Source organism: Ixodes scapularis, unplaced genomic scaffold (assembly GCF_016920785.2).
Source record: "Ixodes scapularis isolate PalLabHiFi unplaced genomic scaffold, ASM1692078v2 PGA_scaffold0__279_contigs__length_252992795, whole genome shotgun sequence".
NCBI lineage: Eukaryota > Metazoa > Arthropoda > Arachnida > Ixodida > Ixodidae > Ixodes > Ixodes scapularis.
In genome coordinates this window covers 90,315,733-90,334,534 of record NW_024609835.1, presented here as the reverse complement: position 1 = coordinate 90,334,534, position 18,802 = coordinate 90,315,733, and the positions used below count along the sequence as shown (strand labels likewise).

Here is an 18,802-nt window from a genome sequence, read left to right as displayed (position 1 = left end):
TGGTGCTAAACGTCACGAAACACCAACTTTGTGGCGCGCGATTTGAAACGGACGAAATAGCCGCAAACTAAAATCACTCTCTCGCAATAAATATTGCTCTATTTTTTTTTTTTTTTCTCGCGGAAAAATTGTTTTTGACATTTTTGTCCCCCAGATTAGGCTTAAAAAAAAAAAGTTTTTTCTTTGCAATTATTTTTTAATAAGAAAAAGTACAACGTAGACTCTAACAACTATGGGACGAAGCATTCCGCTTCGTCCCATAGTTGACTTTACAACGTCGCCATTACGAGCGCTGTCAAACTATCTCCATCGTCTGTTTCTTCCACTCATGGGGAAGACCAACACACATGTCGAGAACACTGCCCACTTCATTGAACTCGCTTCGGACCTGCAATTGAACGACGACGAGTGACTTGTTTCATTCGACGTGGTATCTCTCTTCACGAGTATTCCCATTCGACTCGCGGTGTCTGTTGTCAGAACGGCACTCAAGGCCGACACGACTCTACCTGAAAGAACACACCTCTCGGTGAATGAGATATGTCGGCTACTAGAGCTGTGCCTGACAAACACCTACTTTTCTTTTGCTGGTCGCTACTACAAGCAAAGTAGTGGCACAGCCATGGGTGCCGCGGTGTCCGTCACTGTAGCCAACCTCACAATGGAAGCCATCGAGCAAAAAGCCTTAAGCACATTTTCTCCCACACCGACTCTGTTTCTGCGTTACGTGGATGATTGCTTCTGTGTTGCCAAGTCCAGCGAAGTCGACCGCCTTCACAAACATTTCAATTCTATCCATCCAGACATTCAATTCACGGTTGAACATGAGTCTAACGGGTGCCTTCCATTTCTGGATGTGGCAGTGGAAAAAACAGGGAACCATTTATCCTTCCAAGTATACAGGAAAACAACGCACACCGGTCGCTACCTAAACTTCTCGTCAGACCACCCTACATTGCAACTCACAAATCCTCTGTAGTGTCGGCGCTCTTTCGACGCGCCCTCATGGTCTGCTCAACAAAGAAGTCACTTAAGATGGAAGTCGATATTATAAAGCGAGACCTTCGGAAAACCAACTACCCCACGAGATTTGTCAACAAAATATACAAACAACTTCGTCACCCTCCTACATCCAAGAACAAAAACACCTCCAGCCGCATGTGCGTCCCGTACCTCCATGGCACGAGCGAGGTCCTAGCCCGCGTTTTGAGACCGTACGGCATTGCAGTTACGCATAAACCTGTCTCAACTCTGGGCCATTTTCTTCCTCTTCCAAAGGATCGTCCACCAAAAGAAAAAGCTCAAGGCCTGATTTACCAAATTCCTTGTGCCGAATGCGACGCCTCTTATGTGGGGGAAACAAAGAACTTTCCCGAACGTCTGCGTAGACATAAGTATGACGTAAAGAAGAATGACATCCAAGGCAGCGCGCTGGCGGAACATGCTCACAAGACCGGCCACGCCATTGGCTTTGACAGCACCTCCATCCTCGACACAGAAAGAAACTGGAGGAAGCGGCTCTTAATAGAATCTTGGCACATACAAAATACAAGCAACAACCTGAACCGATCCACCGGAACGCTTCCAAGCAGCTACATACACGGACTAAAATGCGCCACACACAGAAACAGAAGAAGAAAACAAAGCTAAGAGAGAAGAGAAGAAAACGACGACAGGTTGCTACCTTTGCGCCCATATACAGTCACCCGTGAACAAGGAGCCGAGCTGGCTTCGAAACGTCGGGCACATTGAAGAAATTGGTTAGAGTCTACGTTGTACTTTTTCTTATTACTTACCTAACCAGGCGGAGTTCCGCCGAAATGTTTACATTTAAGTTATTTTTTAAAGTTTTTTTTTTTCTTTTTTGTCTTTCGTTTTTTTTTTCTTTTTTTCTTTTTAACGACGGAAGTTGTGGTCATAAACACGCAAAAAATACGACAACGCGGGAAAAAATGTTCCCACGTTTTTCCGTTGGCGAGGCGGTAAAAAGGGAAAGGAAAAAACGCAAAAAAATTGGCATTTTTCTCTCTCTCTTTTTATCCCCTCGCTTCTTATTTGTAACGTAATTGATTATAAAATTTAGAAGCTTTGTAAGCGACATTTTTATAATATTTATTACCGGCATTTGTAAAACATTTTTTTTCTTTTTACATAATTTCGAACGCACTACGGCCCCTCTTTTTGAAATACTGAAAATCGGAGCCCGGAGTGATGTCGACTCCTGGCTTTTTGTCCTCCCTCGGGAAAACATGGCGGCGTTAGACCCATGTAGCACGAAGGTTTAATAGGTGATTTAGGGAATCGGACGAAGTTCTCTTCTTAGATGCCCGATGACCCCTCAGACTTCGAAAAGCAAATCGTCAAACGGTCAAGAGAACTGTGTTTGGTGTCAGTGTACCGTAGTTTTGTTGTGAGTACGCCGGGGCAGCCTTTCACGCAGAACCGGCGCGACGTAGCCCCTCACGTCGCTTACAAACGCCCGCTGCGCGTTCCAACGATCGCTGAAAGGGCCCTAACGCCCCATTCACACTGGACACTCAACCGCATCCGCAAAGCGGTTGCTTAAAAATGCAATACCAATTCACGTGCAATGGATGATGAAAACGAGCGGATCCGCTTCGCGGTTGCGATTCGAACACCAGTGTGAATGCAGCCTACTTCGAACTCGAAAGTAAAGCGTCGTCTGCTCACAGCGATAGGCGTGTCACGTACGGAGAAGAGCTGTTGTTCACGGGACGCGGGCGAACACGACGCTTCGGGTCGGGACGGCTCGGAGGTATGAGAGAAACTCGAGGTGCAGGACGACTCAATCTTTGACGTAACTGCATGGCGCGGATCGCGCGGGAATTTCAAACTCGGCTTCTAGAAATTGTTTTTTTTTTTTTTTTTTTTTTTTTTATTTCACAAATACTGAGTTTCCAAGCTTCGACTTTTGAGGCTAATGTCCAGGCATCGTTTTTAGTCGTTTCGGATAGTAAAACAAAATAAGACTTTGACATGCCACTGCCCCTTTAAAGGGATACTACAACTAAATTTCGGCGCTTATTTTTTGGTCCTTATGTGTTCAAGGGAGCAGTATCACATCGGACACACCAATATCTTGTTAGAAAAAGACACGAAAAGGAATTTTAAAACGAATTAAACGATCAGTCAAGAGCACCTGGTGGATGTCGCTAAAGCCTCGTTTGTAATCCCCGTCTAGGAACCTTGACAGGTAGTGACGACAACTGTCTCGCCTAGAACTACAGTGCCCTAGAAGTTGGGTAGTGGGCTCACCGCCCTATCGAAAACGCCGGAGCCGCAACAGTAGATTCCTCGTTAAACTTCTCCCGCCCGGTGCCCGCGATTGGTCTGCCCGCTGCCCGCGATTGATAAGAGCGATAAGGGCCGCCTAGACGACCTGGTCTGGCCAATGCCCGCTGGAAAGATTCAGAAAGAAACGCTTACAGCGCCACCGCCGCGTCGACATCAAACGCATCAGGCCGAGCCGTCCCGTGAGCCCTAGGCCACTGTACTAGAACTATACATGCCTTGAACCTGACGTCATCCCGACCGCTCTACAGCCAGCACAAGAGAAGAGGGGAGGGAGGAACTCCCCACTCAACGGGACTCTCTTTTGTTTGTCCGAGACGTCGCCATGTTCTCCCTCTACAAGATAATAGAAGATTAACCCGTCCCTCAAATTTTACTTAAAAGCAGCTTTACGGTTAGTTGCGGTGGACCGATCGCTGGCGTGCTTCAATCGCTTCGGTAACTGGAACGGCTCTGGCATCCTGACGACGCCAGCCTCGCCGCAGCTTTGTTCATCCCGAGACAGACTACGTCACGATTGGGCCGGATGTGACATGTCTCCGCTGGCTGCTCTCCGAGCGCTTACCATAGTGGGTCGTTTATAACAAAAAATACAACCACCATGGCTCAAAATACAAACGTGCGATTGTTATTGACGGATATTGTGGATCATAATCAGCCCATTTCTGAAAGCGACGGGAATATTTCAAATTTTGGTGAAGTATCCTTTAAAATTCATGCTTATAAAAAAAAAAGGATGTAACTCGCATCATTATGTAAGACACACCGACAGACACGACTTATACGCAGGAAAAAAAAACGGTATTCGTTTATTTAGACAGATAACTGATTATTCACAAAGGGAGTGAGCGAACTGTGGCTTACTTATGCGGCACCCATGGCATCCGGGCTCGAAGATGCAATGAGACGCGTGCTTTTCAGCGAGTTCTTCAAGATGCGTATTGTATCTCTGCAGTGGAAAATCGTCGACTGCGTCACGAGATGGCTCCTCAGCTCGCAATACGTATTTGATACACTAGGCGCTTTATGCGTGGACAACTATTTACTCACAAAAAGAAACGCTCACACTTCAAAAGTGTACGATATCGGAAATGCTGCTGCGCATACGTGATTGGTCTACGAAAACACAATGACGACACTCACGGACGTGGCGCGCGGCGCACATATGTTAATTTTAAGCTTTCATTTGACGGGTGGGCAAGGAGGAGCCCTATCACAACTCCAATTTTGTGCATTTAAACCCATTTCGTCTGTTTTACATTTCGGCCACCAGGCCGCGCAACTTTTTGCCTATGGACCTTTTTCGCATAATCTCACGCCAGCGCGCAACTGACGTACCCTCGTCCCGGTGCATTTTTATAATGCCCGCTGACACAGGGTACACAACCGCCAAGGGCATGGGCGAAAAAGCTCAGAGACAGATCGTGTTACCGTGTTGTTTTTACCGTGTTACAATGTCCGCAAATCTACGGTTGTCTGGCTATCATTTTGTCGTCATCGGGTGCACAAATATCTTTAATAAGCATAGGAACCAACGCGGAACGTGTGCTATGGGCATAAGAAGCTGCAGCGCGAGTGTGGCTACAATGCTACTGAGTTTCACATGTTCCCCAGGCTAGTTCTTAAAAGAACAATGAAGGCAATTTCGTATATATATATTTTTTTTGCGATTGAACTGGGTTTCAGCCGAAACCGGCGCTTGTGTGCCACGCAAATCAATTAAACAGTCGCGGTAATAATCGTACCGGGATCGACTGAGGCGACGCCCCGAGAGTTGCGGGAGAAGCCAGGAGAAGCGGAGCTCACGTGACCGATGCGGGGTCGTGAAGCCGAGGTCACACGAGACGCGTCAGCGATTGGTCGAAACGAGAGAAGTACCCTCGGTCACGTTTTGGTTCGCGATTTTTAGGAATACTGTTCTAATGTCCGCTTGAATAACCATGGAAAGTATAAATCAGACCAGAAATAATTACTAAACCGTAAATAGAACTACATAATTGTTTTTCTCTTTGCTACGCTGGACACGAAACGGGCAACTAGCAATTATGGGCAAACCAAATACAATTAAAGAAAAAAACACGCGGAAGACGTTTGGTTTTGGTTTCAGATGTCGGTGTCATGTTAACTTTGGGGACACGGTACTCGAAGAATTCTGCAAAGTGATGGTCATGCCAAATTTGTGCCCTGTTCAAACGGCCGACTGAAGACCAGTATTCGTTCGGGCGACGGTAGTTTTCACGTACGGGTTGCTGTTCGTGTTCCTTGACGACGAAAAGAGAGGACGTCCGACTTTGTGAAAACCAAAAATGGTGCTGTTTATTTTTCCTTCTTGGGGAGCGTCCCCCACGGAGGAACCGGTTCCCAGAACGGATCGCTGCCGCTTTCCCCTCGGCATCTCCCCCGCGTTCCTGTCCTTCGGCAACGCTCCGCTCTCGAGTCTCGTCTCGCCCGCGCGAATGTTGCTCACTGCTTCGATGCTGTGGAGCCTGCGGGTCTCTTGTTGTCGGCTGGGCGGTCACCGTCGGGTGGTGGCGGAGGCCGCCACACGCCTACTCCCGTTCCGTTGGTGTTAAAAAACTGAACGGAAGCCCCATACTCGCTCGCGAGAGCGGCATTCTCGCCCATGTTAACAGATCCGACGAAACGACCGCGCCACCGCCCGGTGCTATTACCCACCGCGGTAGCCAGTCTCGATCTCCTGAATATTACCAATACCGACTATTCCCACTTGACGTCACGCCGTACGTCAGTTTCGTTTTCGGAGGCCCAGAAATGAGAATGGAGATAGTTCAGTTTCGGTTTCTTTAGTTCTATCGTAGGCACAGAAATACGCGTTACTAATGTCTACAAAAATTGGGCAGCATGCTAGGTTTCCAAGAAGCCTAAAACACCGTTAAAAAAAAAAAAATTAAATAAAATCGTCTTCATTGTCCCTTTAAGGGGGCCCTGCAATCATATTTAAGCGTCTACCGTTTTTGCGGTTTCCCCGTCCCTCGGGGTTCGGGTAAGCCAGCTGGCACGGAAAGAGTAACTTGAGGTTCGATAAATTCGAAGATTTCGAACTTCCCTAATTTGAAAATTCGAGAGATTCGAACGTTTCGAGTTTCTTTGGATCTAAAATCCGAAAAATTCGAACGATTTGATTTTTAAAGACCTAAAGTTCGATAAATTCGAAGATTCCGAATTTATTTCTACATAAAGTTCGAAAAGTTCGAAGGTTTCGATTCTCTTTTAAGGCTACATTCGAAAGAAAAAAAAAGCACCTCGGTTTTTGATTACTTTGAAGTCCAAGTGCGCAAAGTTCGAAGTCCGGTTTTCATGTTCCGCCACAGTTCCAGTTTTAAATAACGTTTTCACGCCTCACTGGTTTTCACGAAATCAGGTTTACAAAAGTTCGGGTGTGATATTTAGACTGCGCGAAGTTGGTCAGGCAATTAAATGAGACGACGAGTGCCCCGGATGTGCTGGAATATTTGCCAGTGCAGTTAGATCAGTAATTGTGACCGCCAGCCCGGGGTGGTTATTAAAGTGCATTACGAAGTAGTGATCCTACGAACGCACTGTTTAACGATACTCATCCAGTTCGAAACGGCCAGGGGCAGGCAGGTGGTTGAGGTTCAGAAAAACCTTGAAGTGATCTGGCAAACTGCCCCCCTACCCCCTTGCAGGCTGGTAGTAATCCGATCGAACGCCGCCCGAGTCATGCTGGCATATAGTAAGTTTAGTTTGTACATGATTCAAAATCCTGAGACTGGGAATGAAATTTGAAAGAAAAAGTGTAACAAGACAGAAAAAAGGGGACAAGACAACGTCTCAAACTCAACTCAGCTGAAAACTCAGCTCAGGACAACGTCTCAAACTCGACTCAGCTGAGTTTGAGACGTTGTCCTGTCCCCTTTTTTCTTTTTTCTTCACTATTTCTTGCGAATTTCATTCCCAGTCTCGGGAGTTTGCATCATGATCAACATACACCAGCTCGCCTGCACCTTGACAATTGTTGTGTTTGTAATTGCTTTGGAGGTTTATTTTCTGGGGCGGAAGAAACGCCGCGTAAAAAGCACAGAAGCTGACGCAACTTGAGGTCGAGGAGCGTTCTACCATACCAGTGGCGTCGGAAGAGGAAAAACGGGCGGGGGGGGGGGGGGGGGGGGAGCTCCAGTTTCTACCCCCCCCCCCCCTCACAGATATTTCGGACTGTTAAAGAAAACAATACGGGGAAAGAGGGCATGGTCGAGCTTATTTTAATCTGAAATTATTTATGCACATGTATAGCTATTGTCGCTCTTCACTGCATAAAAGATCGCGTAGATGGTCATTGTGTTTAGAAAATTTTATTTACAACAGTGGTGTCATGCCCAGAACAAAACCGGAACCCGAAAACGCGCTATGTACGATCGGTATCAACGCCTACGACGCCCGTAGTAGGCGTTGGTACCGATCGAGGAGCTGCGACAGGTAGCCCCTCATAAGGGGAGTCCCAGCGCCCCCACGACGTACGATACGGATTCGCAGCGATGTTTCGCGGAGCTCTCCAACTTGCCGCTGGCGCAGGGCACGGCCCTCCGTCACGCACGCCACCCGCCAGGTTTCCAGAAGGTGGTCCCAGTTCGCTGGATCTGGCGTCACTCCAAGTAGAGACCGGCGCAAAACTTCTTTCAGGCGGTCGCGGCTCGTCGGGTCCTGCAGGACGCGGGAGTCCAAGCGCCAGAAGCGTTGGTGCCCGGCCGAGGGAGCCAGACAGAGCTCCGCTAGCACTGGCCGGTGGTCTGAGATGTGACCGATGGCGGGTGGGAAGTTCACAGCCCCACAAGCTTGAACGGCTGAGGCCAGGGTCTCGGTGACGTAGACCCTGTCCAGGCGGCTGCTTGACCCACCACGTTGCCAGGTGGGCTCGAAAGTGGCACCGTGGAGGAGGGTCCAGCAGTCCACCAAGTCGAAATGTCCAATCAGCCGTCTCAATTCGCGGGCGTTCCATGTAGTGCGGCCGTACCCTGGGGGGCTATGTTGCGCTTTTTGCACTCCCAGGAGACTAGGGAGAGGGAAGTGACGTCAATGATACAGCAAATGCAGATTGGATGTTGACAGAAGAAAACGAAATCAACACCCAATCTGTGTTTGCTGTGTCGTTGACGTCACTTCCCTCTCCCTAGTCTCCTGGGGGGCTATGTTGCGCTTTTTGCACTCCCAGGAGACTAGGGAGAGGGAAGTGACGTCAACGACACAGCAAACGCAGATTGGGTGTTGATTTCGTTTTCTTCTGTCAACATCCAATCTGCATTTGCTGTGTCGTTGACGTCACTTCCCTCTTCCAAGTCTCCTGGGAGTGCAAAAAGCGCAACATAGCACCCCTGGGAGTCCAAAAAGCGCAACGCGCCGGGAGTCGACGACGCAGTTGAAATCTTCAAGTACCAGGCAGTGCCGTGCGTCGAGGAGGTGAACATCCAAGTTCTTGTAGAATGCCGTGGAGTGCGAGGGTTGTGCCGGGGCGTAAACACACACGGTGCGAAAACGGGCGGCGTCCAGAAAAAAATCGAATGTGATGAATCGGCCATCGGGGTCAAAGCAGCACGAGCTTTGCCGCATGAGCGCGCGATTAAAAATAATAATTCCTACCCCGGAGCTCCGGGTACTAGCAAAGGAGAAGAAACAATCCACTGCATAACGTTGCTTGAAGAGGGTGACGTCGCGTTGCCTAACAAAATTTGTCTCCTGGAGAAAGAGAAGGTCGCAACCGACAGTCCGGGCAAGCTGGAGAACCTCCACTTGTTTGGTCGCACTGCGGAACCCCTGGACATTCAGGGTGGGGACCCGTCGCCGTGCGAAGAGGAGGAAAATGAGTCAACGGCACTTCGTTAATCCGAGGGTCGTTCCGGACGATGGCTGGCTGCTGGGGCTTCCAGTGGGCGAAGGGAAGTCGTTCCGCGACCGCTTGAGGCGAGCTGCTGCGGCCGGGATGCCTTGCGGGGTCACGAACTCGTCGCTGCTGGAAAGGTCACGCTTCCCTTCCTCAGCACCACCGTGTCGGCTCCGACTGCGGCTGCGAAGTCTCCGCGGTTCCAGGCTTGCGTTGCAGCGGCGTTCTCGGTAACGCGGTCTTGAGCGGGTTTCCACTCCTTTCGCGGCGTCCCCGGCCGGTGGCAATCAGTTCGTCGAACGACGTTTCATGGACAAATCGTTTCGTGGACACTGCGATGTTTCATCGACAGATCGTTTCGTGGAAACGAGCACCCGCTCGTTTCATCGACAGATGTTGCGACGTTTCGTCGACAGCTCGCTCTATCAGCTCCTGGTATGGGTATGGCTCCTGGCTCCACGGCTCCGCCAGCTGCGCCTCCTCGCGACCTCTGCGCCTGCACGGCATGTAACTTTCGGAACCGCAAAAAAAAAAAAAAAAGTTTGTCGACGAAACGTTTTACGGTGGTGCTGTCGACGAAACGATTGTCGACGAAACGATTGTCGACGAAACGATTGTCGACGAAACGTCACACTGTCGACAAAACGTGTGTCCATGAAACGTGTGTCCACAAAAAGTTGTCCACGAAACGTAATTCCACGAAACGAGTTTCGACGAAATGATAGGGACCCGAGGTCACTCCAGTTGAGGCTCGGACTGGACTGAAATTCCGGCGCAGTCGGGGACTCAAGTTGTATCGGCGCTTCATCGGAGCTGGCATTCGAAAGGAGTGGAACGCTAGGCTTAGCGTCGCTCAGAAATGCGGTTGCCGGCGCGTTCGAATCTTCACCTGTGGCCATGGAGGTAGCCGGCGTGGGTTGTGCAGTGTCGCCGCATCAAGCTCAGGCGAGGTTGTCTCGGTGGGCTCGGACGGGGAGGGCACGGTAGACTCGGTGGGGCCGACGGCGGGTGTCGGGGCGGGTGCGTTCGACGCTGCAGGTGCAGGGGTAGCAGGGGGTCCATCCCGATGGGTCGATGTCAGGGCCGGGAACTCGTCCGGGCTCTGGCCGGCCACGGAGGAGTAGGTGCGACGTTGGGTGCAATCCACCGTCGCGTGGGCCGCCCCGCAACGTCCACAACCAGCCGCGCAGCCGGCGGAGTCGTGGCCGAAAGCGGCGCAGCGGGTGCAGTAGGGCACATTGCAGGCCGCCTTGATGTGGCCCTCTCGCTGGCACCGTCGGCATACGCGTCAGAGGCCGCGGTAGTCAAAGGTTGCCCGATGTCCGGAGACGCGGAGGAAGTTCGGGACAGGCGTCGCCTCTTTCATCTCTATGCGTATGTAGCGCGTGCCCATCCGCAGGGTCGGGTGGTCTTGATACACTCCAAAACGGATGTCCAGAACATTCCCGTAAGGAGCGAGGGCAGCGGCGAGCGCTTCGCTCTTGACGTATACCGGCAAGAATAGGCATGTAATGGCTGTTACTTGCGGTCCGACGGGGACGATTGGAACGAGGGTTCCACCGATGCTCAGGGCGCCGGCGTTTACGATGCGGCTCATGGCCGACGACGACGTGACGGACAATTGGAAGTTGGTTGCTGCCAGGTGTTGCACAGAAAACAATTCGGCGGTGCCGGCAATGCCCGTGGCCGCGTCGAAGATAGAATCCACAGACGCGCCTGGCGGGCAGGAGACATCGAAGGTCAGAGCCTTCGTTGGCTGGGGCGGGGACGCTGGGTGCATGACGCACCTGAAGCAACCCCGGCCAGAGACGACCGGTTTGGGGTTGCAGACGAAAATATGCTACACGTCGAACTATACTACACTTTGATCTACTAAAGGCCGGTTCTCACATGCAGCGAAGCGCTGATGTAACGCTGCTCACGTGCCGTCAGGTAGTTATCGTATGCCATGAGCAACAGTTTTGACGGTGCGATACAAAGCTGGTGAACGCTCCCGTCGGCACGTGCTTAGCACGAGGTCAGCGCTATGCTTGTAGCGCCCCGCTGCATGAGTGAACAGGCCTTTAGAAACTCGTTGTCAGGAGGCACTACTCGTCACATGCTCGGTGGCTCGAAAGTTCAAAGCTATGTCTTTTCGACCTAAATAACTGTACCATTGGTAAAAAATAATCAATAAATAAACATAATAATTAATGCAAAAATAAAAAGCTGGAGAGAAAAAAAAAACTATCAAGAACCCGCCGGAAGTGTTGTATTCTTGCATATTCAGAGGCCCAGAACTATGAAACAAGTTTCTCCTACCAAAATGTGTACAGGAGAAAAGGAACACGACCCAAGAACGTAAAATGAGAGAAAAAAAATTTTATGACGCGCTGAACTTGAACAATTTTAGAAATCTTCCCGCATGAGTTAATTTATTCCTCAACGTAAAGAAAACAATAAATGCATTATTTTGTATTCTGCAGATGGTAATGATATGTACTGTCTCTGGTGTTAATTTAAATGCGATACCCCAAACAATGTAGGGGGAAAAAAATTACCAGGTTTAGGGCATAACTGTCCGTAGGTACATGTTTGGATATTTATTCAAACCTCGTCTTGAAGAACAATAATCACATCTTACGACGACACTCACCTAGGCTATATATAGATAATTCTTAAAACGTTTAACATCTCTACCATAAATATATGGCACAAACGACAATTGTCCAGAACCCGTCGTCCTTCCTCGCTCCTTCGGGGATCTATTTTTCTAAAAACAAGCATGCCAGATGATTGAAATAAACGCCATTGTCTTTCGCAAGGAATGCGGCACCCCATGTAAAATTGCGAAAAAAAAAATTACGAATGTACCTCACTGCTTGAATCCAAATGAAACCACCCGCCGGTCTTTCGAAGTTCGACGAACTTCGAACTTTCGCCCTAAAAGTTCGAAGTTCGTCGAACTTTTGACTTTTCTGGAATCGATAGTTCGACAATTTTCGAGTTCTTTAGATTAAGAAATCGAAAGTTCGAAAATTATCGAATTTCTTAGCGTAGGAAGGTCGAAAGTTCGAAAACTGCGAACTTTTTAGTGCAAGAAGGTCGAAAGTTCGAAAATCATCGAATTTTTAGTCTATAAAGATCGAAAATTCGACAAGCATCGAATTCTGCAGCGTAATAAGGTCGAAAATTCGAAAAGCGTCGAATTTCTTAGTTTAATAAGGTCGAAAATTCGACTTCCATCGATTTCTCGATATGAAAAATTCGAAAATTCGAAATCTTTCGAACCTTTCGAACCGCTTGATCCGATCATCGAAACTTCATTCGAAAAAAAGTTCGCGGCATCCCTAGTCAGAGACGCTAAAAGCTTCGTTTTAGTCGAAATACAGAATATAAGTAGCCGCGAACCGTTTCAATTATTTATAGAAGTAGTTTTTGTTCACTATTTTAGATCAGAAAAGAAACAAATGCAGTTTATAAAGTACGGAAACAAGAAATGACCTGTCGACAAACCCTCCTCCACGCGGTGGAAAAGGCGGCGAAAGAACACTCGACCCCAGGGGCAACAAACCGTTTTAGATCCCAGACATCGAGTTTGAGGCTAGAGTCTCAACCGGCGTTCCTCCTAAACCTAACCGAGTGGGCTGTGATTTGAATAGGCGCAGCCTGCGTAGGCGCAGTTTCAAACGCTGCTGGCGGCTAAATTCTCGTATTTTCCCGCTATAGTTTGTGTTTCGTGGTACCTGTATTTTCCCGAGGACATTAAGAAAGCGTTGTGCCACATTTGAAAAAAAAAATAAAAAAGCAAACAAAAAACAAGCTGTAAACTAATTTTGTTAGGTACGCGCGCGACAGAACGATTCCGACAAAATGCATAGCTCGTTTTTTTTTTTTTTTTTTTTTTTTTTTCTTACGATAAGTTTTGACGGCGCCACAGGATTCGCCGCATGTGAAACGACAAAGCGCTTTGCTGTCAAAAATAAATTGCAACAGAAGAGGGCCGAAAGGCATGCATTTTTCACGCTTGCAAATAACGTGTTTACCGATGGACAGGAACACTCGAGCAATATATCGTACGTACCACACGATGCAGCGTTATCCGAAAATAATTTATTTGAGAAAGATCTCAAATAACACAGTCACAGTCGACGACAGTCACATCTTGACGATCGGACGGAATCCGAGATGACTTCGTCTTGGGGCACGTTTTGGGGAGACCTTCTTTTTTTCACAACCGCACCAAGCTTGCAAAGGAACGAACGCGACTGACCCGTTTCCCACCCCAACCTGGACAACTATTATTGGAGATGACTGAGAATTCTACGCGGATTATCTCTGGGAGGGGGGAGAACAATGTTCGCAAAATCGCGTCGGTGGTCGTTCGACGTCCTTCACCTCCTTGGTTTCCCGTGAATGTCGAGCAGAAAAGTTTGAATGGCAGGCACTTACCAGCCTTATTTCTCACAATGGAAGATAACACAAAAAAAATACGCAGCACGCATAAAAAAAAAAAAAAATTAAGTGCAAACCTTTAAGAGGGGCGAGAAAACGTCGAATGCAAAACCGCAAAAACGTAGGTAGAGAACCGCGCTGAGCGGGTCTTCACAGTCCCAGAGACTGGCAGAAATTTTCTAGCTGATAGAGGGCACGAGAGTCACACCAGCCGCATCAGCATCAGCAACATGGCGGCGGCCTAGGAGCGTTTTTTGGTGGCGAGCGTAGAAAGGTCCCGGATATATACGCGGCGACGCTGCGGTCGTATACGACCGCAGCGTCGCCGCGTATATATCCGGTTTGTCCATATATGGACAAACCGGATCGTCCAGTCCATATATGGACTGGACGATCCGACTAGATCCGACCGGTTGCGAGCGTTCCGAAGGCCTTCAGCGAGGAGGTTTGGCTTGCGGTTTGGCCATTTGGTGGTTTGGCAGCGCGAAGTGGCTCCCGTTCTGAACTCATCTTTACCCTGGGTTTGCTGTCGTTTGTGGCCAATGAATTGTCATGCCGAATTAGCGTTTAGTCGCGCAGAAAATGCAATGCGAGCCGCCCTCGCCGCCCGCTTCATCCATGCCTATCCAGCACATGCTTTAGTGGTGCCCTCTCGAGCCGTCGAGAAGGAGAGCGGCAGCCGGGAGTGCTCGCTGAGCTCACTACCCCACCTCCAGTTCACGGCCACCCAAGCCATGACCAGGGACGTCATGACGGAAATTATGTTTTGCTTGTTTTTTAAAGTAGAAGTTTGGGCTAGTTGGGTATTTCATGATTAAAGATTAAAACAGCGCAAGGACACGGACAAAAACAAGAAGGTAGACAAACAAGGCGCTGACTTACAACTGAAGTTTATTCGTTCTAACAGCGAGTATAAATACTGTATTGTCACAACAAACAAACATGAATAAAAAGCGTGACCTGGATGCCACCTGCTCACTAGCCATCATTATGCGCTATGCACTAGACACACAGTGACAGTGCATAGCGATGGCTAGTGAGCACGTGGCATCCAGGTCACGCTTTTTATTCATGTTTGTTTGTTGTGACAATACAGTATTTATAATCGCTGTTAGAACGAATAAACTTCAGTTGTAAGTCAGCGCCTTGTTTGTCTACCTTCTTGTTCTTGTCCGTGTCCTTGCGCTGTTTTAATCTTTAATCGTTTTTTTTTTGTAATTCTTGTTTGCACATAACTTTTAAAATGAAGCGAAATTCGAGAAAAAAAAGTTTCACTAAGTTACTACGTTTAGTGCGCTCAGGTTCGGTGCAAATTAAAAAAGCAGTGAAGAAGTGGTTGCAGAACCCCTTTAAACACAATTACTCCAGACTCGTCACTACTAAAACTCATGCTCAAAGTGTCTCCTTCCTCTCCACATATGTTCCACCGTGTTCCTGTAACCTACCCTGGTTATCTGCGATAAGTACTATGACGTCCGCATACATCAGTGCTGGTATTACCGTACTACCTTTTCTCCCTTTTTCCATATAACTCACATCAAAACGTTGCTCTGCTCTGATTTCTTTTCCATTTCACTGAGATATGTCACGAAGAGCAGAGGTGACAGTGAACAGCCCTGCCTGAGCCCTCTTTTTATTGCTGCGGGTTGTGTGGTTTCTGCTTCCCATGTTACAACTAGCGGCCTTATTGTCTGTGTACACCTGCTGAAGAAACCTAACCAAATTTGCACCTCCTTCAGCTGACCCCAGAGTTTTTCCTGGCCCACATTATCGTACGCTCCCTTGATGTCCAAAGAAAAGCTAACTATAAAGGAGTTTGTTTCTTCATTGCTATTTCTATACATTGCGTGGCGACTAATAAGTTATCTTCCAGTCTTTTATCTCCTTGGAATCCGTCTTGAAGCTTACCCGGTATTTGCACATCTTCTGCCCATTCCTCCATTCTCCGTCTTACTATCTGCATCGCTAATCTCTATATAACTGAAGTTATCGTTATTGGGTGATATGCCTTAATCTTTGTTTCATTTGCCCTTATATATTAGTCTCAGTTTACTCAGTTTCCAATCATTGGGTATCTCTCCTCCCTTAATTATTTGATTAATAACATGCCGTTACTTCAGTTTGCTTGCTTTTCCAAGTGTATTAATGATTTAGATTTTAATTAGTTCCTTTTCCTCCTTTCCTGTTTTCAAGGAGGGGAGGAGATCGCCGAATTCAGTCACGTGACGAGCAGAATCGCGTGCCGTGCAGGAAAGCCCGTGCTACGGGGATGAACAGGCAACTCTGGCTCCGGCAGGGAGCCTATTCGCGGCGAGAAGTTGGGCCACCACCTGGTAGAACTTTTTTCACAACCAGAGAGAATAATTCAGCTTCCTCTGCGATTGCAAGCACGTGCAATGCTAAGCTTCTACGCACGATGAAAATTAAAACATAACCGCATGGGTAGCACGTGCACGACACATGGCGGGGAAAACAAAAGCGCCCCCCAGCGAGCTTCTCACCGCGCATACAGAAACTCTGATCGAGACCAAAGCCGCATGAGTCCGGCCAGTAGGCGTGGCGATATGAAGTCGCTGGAAAGAAGAAAGTGAAGGAAGGGGGGGGGGGGGGGGGGGGGGGGAGAGAGAGGGATAGAGAGAGAGAGCGCCGAAGGAGCGGAGGAGGGAGCAATAGAGCAAACGACCGCCATTTTGACGCAACACGCTTTCGGCGCAGAGCACTGTTGAGGCTACGCGTCGTCTGCTATGGGCCGACTTCTTTTACGTCTGAATAAAAGTTTGCGGTCAAAAGTCGAAAAAACTTCATTCGTTACTTTTCTTGCCAGAGCCAGCGAAATAAAAGGAGATAAGCGACATTCGGATGTCGATCGCACGCATTCCTCCAGGCGAATGAATGAAAATGGCGGCCCTCTCCGCATAGCTGGGATAACCATGGAGTTCACGCGCATGCGCTCGCGCTTCTCACTTTGCACCGCCGGCTGATTGGCCCCCTCGGGAGGGGAGCGTACGGCGGTGAGATCATACACTGGCTAAACTCTTAGGATACATGGTCTGAAGCGCTGTCAATTTTTCAACTCCATCATGCCCCCAGCAATTAAAATGTAAAACGTTAATGCGGAACGCAAGTCCGTCTGCTTCTAGCGCAGGGGTTGCGATGATCTCAGAACGACGAGCTCTTATTGGCTGATTGAAGAAAAAAACTAGTGGGTAGACCTCAAGGCATCTAGCATTGAGGTCTACCCACTATCCTTCCATTCAAAACCAATCAAAGTCAGTAAAAGCTCAGCGTCGTTCTGAAGTCACCGCAACTCCTGCACAAGGAGCAGACGACATGGTCTCTGCATTGAAACGTTTAACCTAATGAGCTGACGAATTAACCCGAGTAACGTCTTTCCTAGCGGCCGTCATGGCCTCCAAACTCGTCCGAGGGCGAAAACTTCCTCACGGAAGTTTTCTTTTTGAAACAAAATACTGCATAGCTCATTTGCGGACACCATTTATATATACCCCGGATAACTTGCACTAAAATTTACAAAAAAGTGGAGCGCTCTGCGAGAGTGGAACCAGTGAGAGTGAGCGAGAGTGTGTGTTGTTAGGAAGCGTTGTGGGTAAGTGCACAATTTCTTTTTAGTGCGCCTAGTTAATTAGTTAATTAAGACAAATGAGCTAATTTTGTTATTTTTCGTTTAAGAGCCGAGGTGCGAGTTGAAAAGTTGTAGAGCACATTCAGAAACACCCAATTAAGCTGTTTCCTACACGATACACTTGCGAGCTTTTTTTTTTTTATTATTAGCTAAAGAAAAAAGCCCACACAATATGACAAAAAGAGAAAAAAAGCACGTAACAAAGCGCCCCTCTGACGCGCCCGCGCGTGCAGCGCTCTCAGACGTGCTCCTGGGTCCTGGCGCGCTCTCCGAGGCAGGGCTTTGCAGCAGCAGGTATTCGAGCATGTCTTCGGGGACGGTAGTCCCCGAAGACATGCGCGAGCACCTCACAAGGTTCTGTCTCGGACAGCGCGCCAGTGATAAAATGGACTTCGTTCCTTCAGAGCACGCCTGAAAGTGCTGCAAGCGCGACGGACGGGCGCGTTTTCATGTGTGTTCTTTTTTATTTTTTTTATTTTACGTTTTTTTTTTTTGGCTAATAAATTGAAGCGCACAAAGTGCATCACGTAGCAAACACCTTGAGTGTGTGTTTCTCAATGCGCTCTAGAACTTTCCATTTCACACCTAGGCTCTTAAACGAATAATAAAAAAATAGTTTTATTAGTCTTAATTGACTAAATAACTATGTTGACTAGAAAAATGTGCACATTCCCACTCTCAAAAAGCGCACCGTTATTATTTTTTTTTTTTTGAGTTTGGTGAAACTTATTTGGGACACCATATATATATACGTATATGGCAAGATTCGTTGCATCCCTAGAAGGTGCGTATATACGGGTTGATTTCTTCTTTTACCATTTCTAGCATATCTGCCGCCGGAGGCCAAGACCTTGCCTTGCCCCGGGCGACTGTGTCTCGGAACTCGTTGTGCATGTCGACGACAATCTTGCGCTCGTGTTCGAGAAGCACAGCAGAGCGAGCACTCTCAAGACGCAGCTGCGTCAGAAGAAGCGTGCAGAACAGTCGAGGTAACATCCTACTTTGACGCCTAAACAAACCAGGAGAGAGAAGAGAGAGAACGGTTTATCCACACGATCAGGGAATTCAGGAATGTGCTCAGACGTAGGCCCAAATCGCATCGACTGACCAGAGCACCTAATGACTATTTGAGACCGAAAAAAGTTCATTTACGGGTAGCAGGCTATACGCTTTCTTACATCATTTTTGTAACTATCTACAAACTAAAAAATGACACCCTTTTGAATGTTAAGAGTGTGCACCAAACTTGCACATTTTCCGTTATCGCTGCACTCTTTCAGTCCAGCTATTTAGGTTATTACATTTCCTTCATAATTTCCAAAAACGTTTTTGAACGTTTTTGTCGAGGCAATTATTTCTGCCACGAGTAAGTTTTCTTGGGCGCAATATGTCACTGTTTTTTGTAACCACCCCATGCTATGGCTCACAAGTGTGAGCCGCAGTATTCTTTAATTAATATTAAAAAAAAAGGTGGGTGTTGTTAAGCGAACCCTTCCTTCGTTGAAAGGGTGTAAAAAGGGTGCATCGAGGGAAGCGACGACAACGTATACCCGCTTTGA

General features: G+C 48.1%; 1 protein-coding gene across 1 annotated transcript in view; it reads right to left on the bottom strand.

Moving 5' to 3' along the window:
* Positions 1-18,239, bottom strand: part of LOC121047451 (peptidase inhibitor 16) — a 43,142-nt gene extending 24,903 nt beyond the window's left edge. The window contains exons 1-2 of the mRNA XM_040502676.1: positions 18,060-18,239; positions 4,177-4,261 (exon numbers count right to left, since the gene is read on the bottom strand). Coding sequence (XP_040358610.1) covers positions 4,177-4,261; positions 18,060-18,239 — 265 coding nt within the window. The remainder of the gene's footprint in view (positions 1-4,176; positions 4,262-18,059) is intronic.
* Positions 18,240-18,802: the final 563 nt, after the last annotated feature.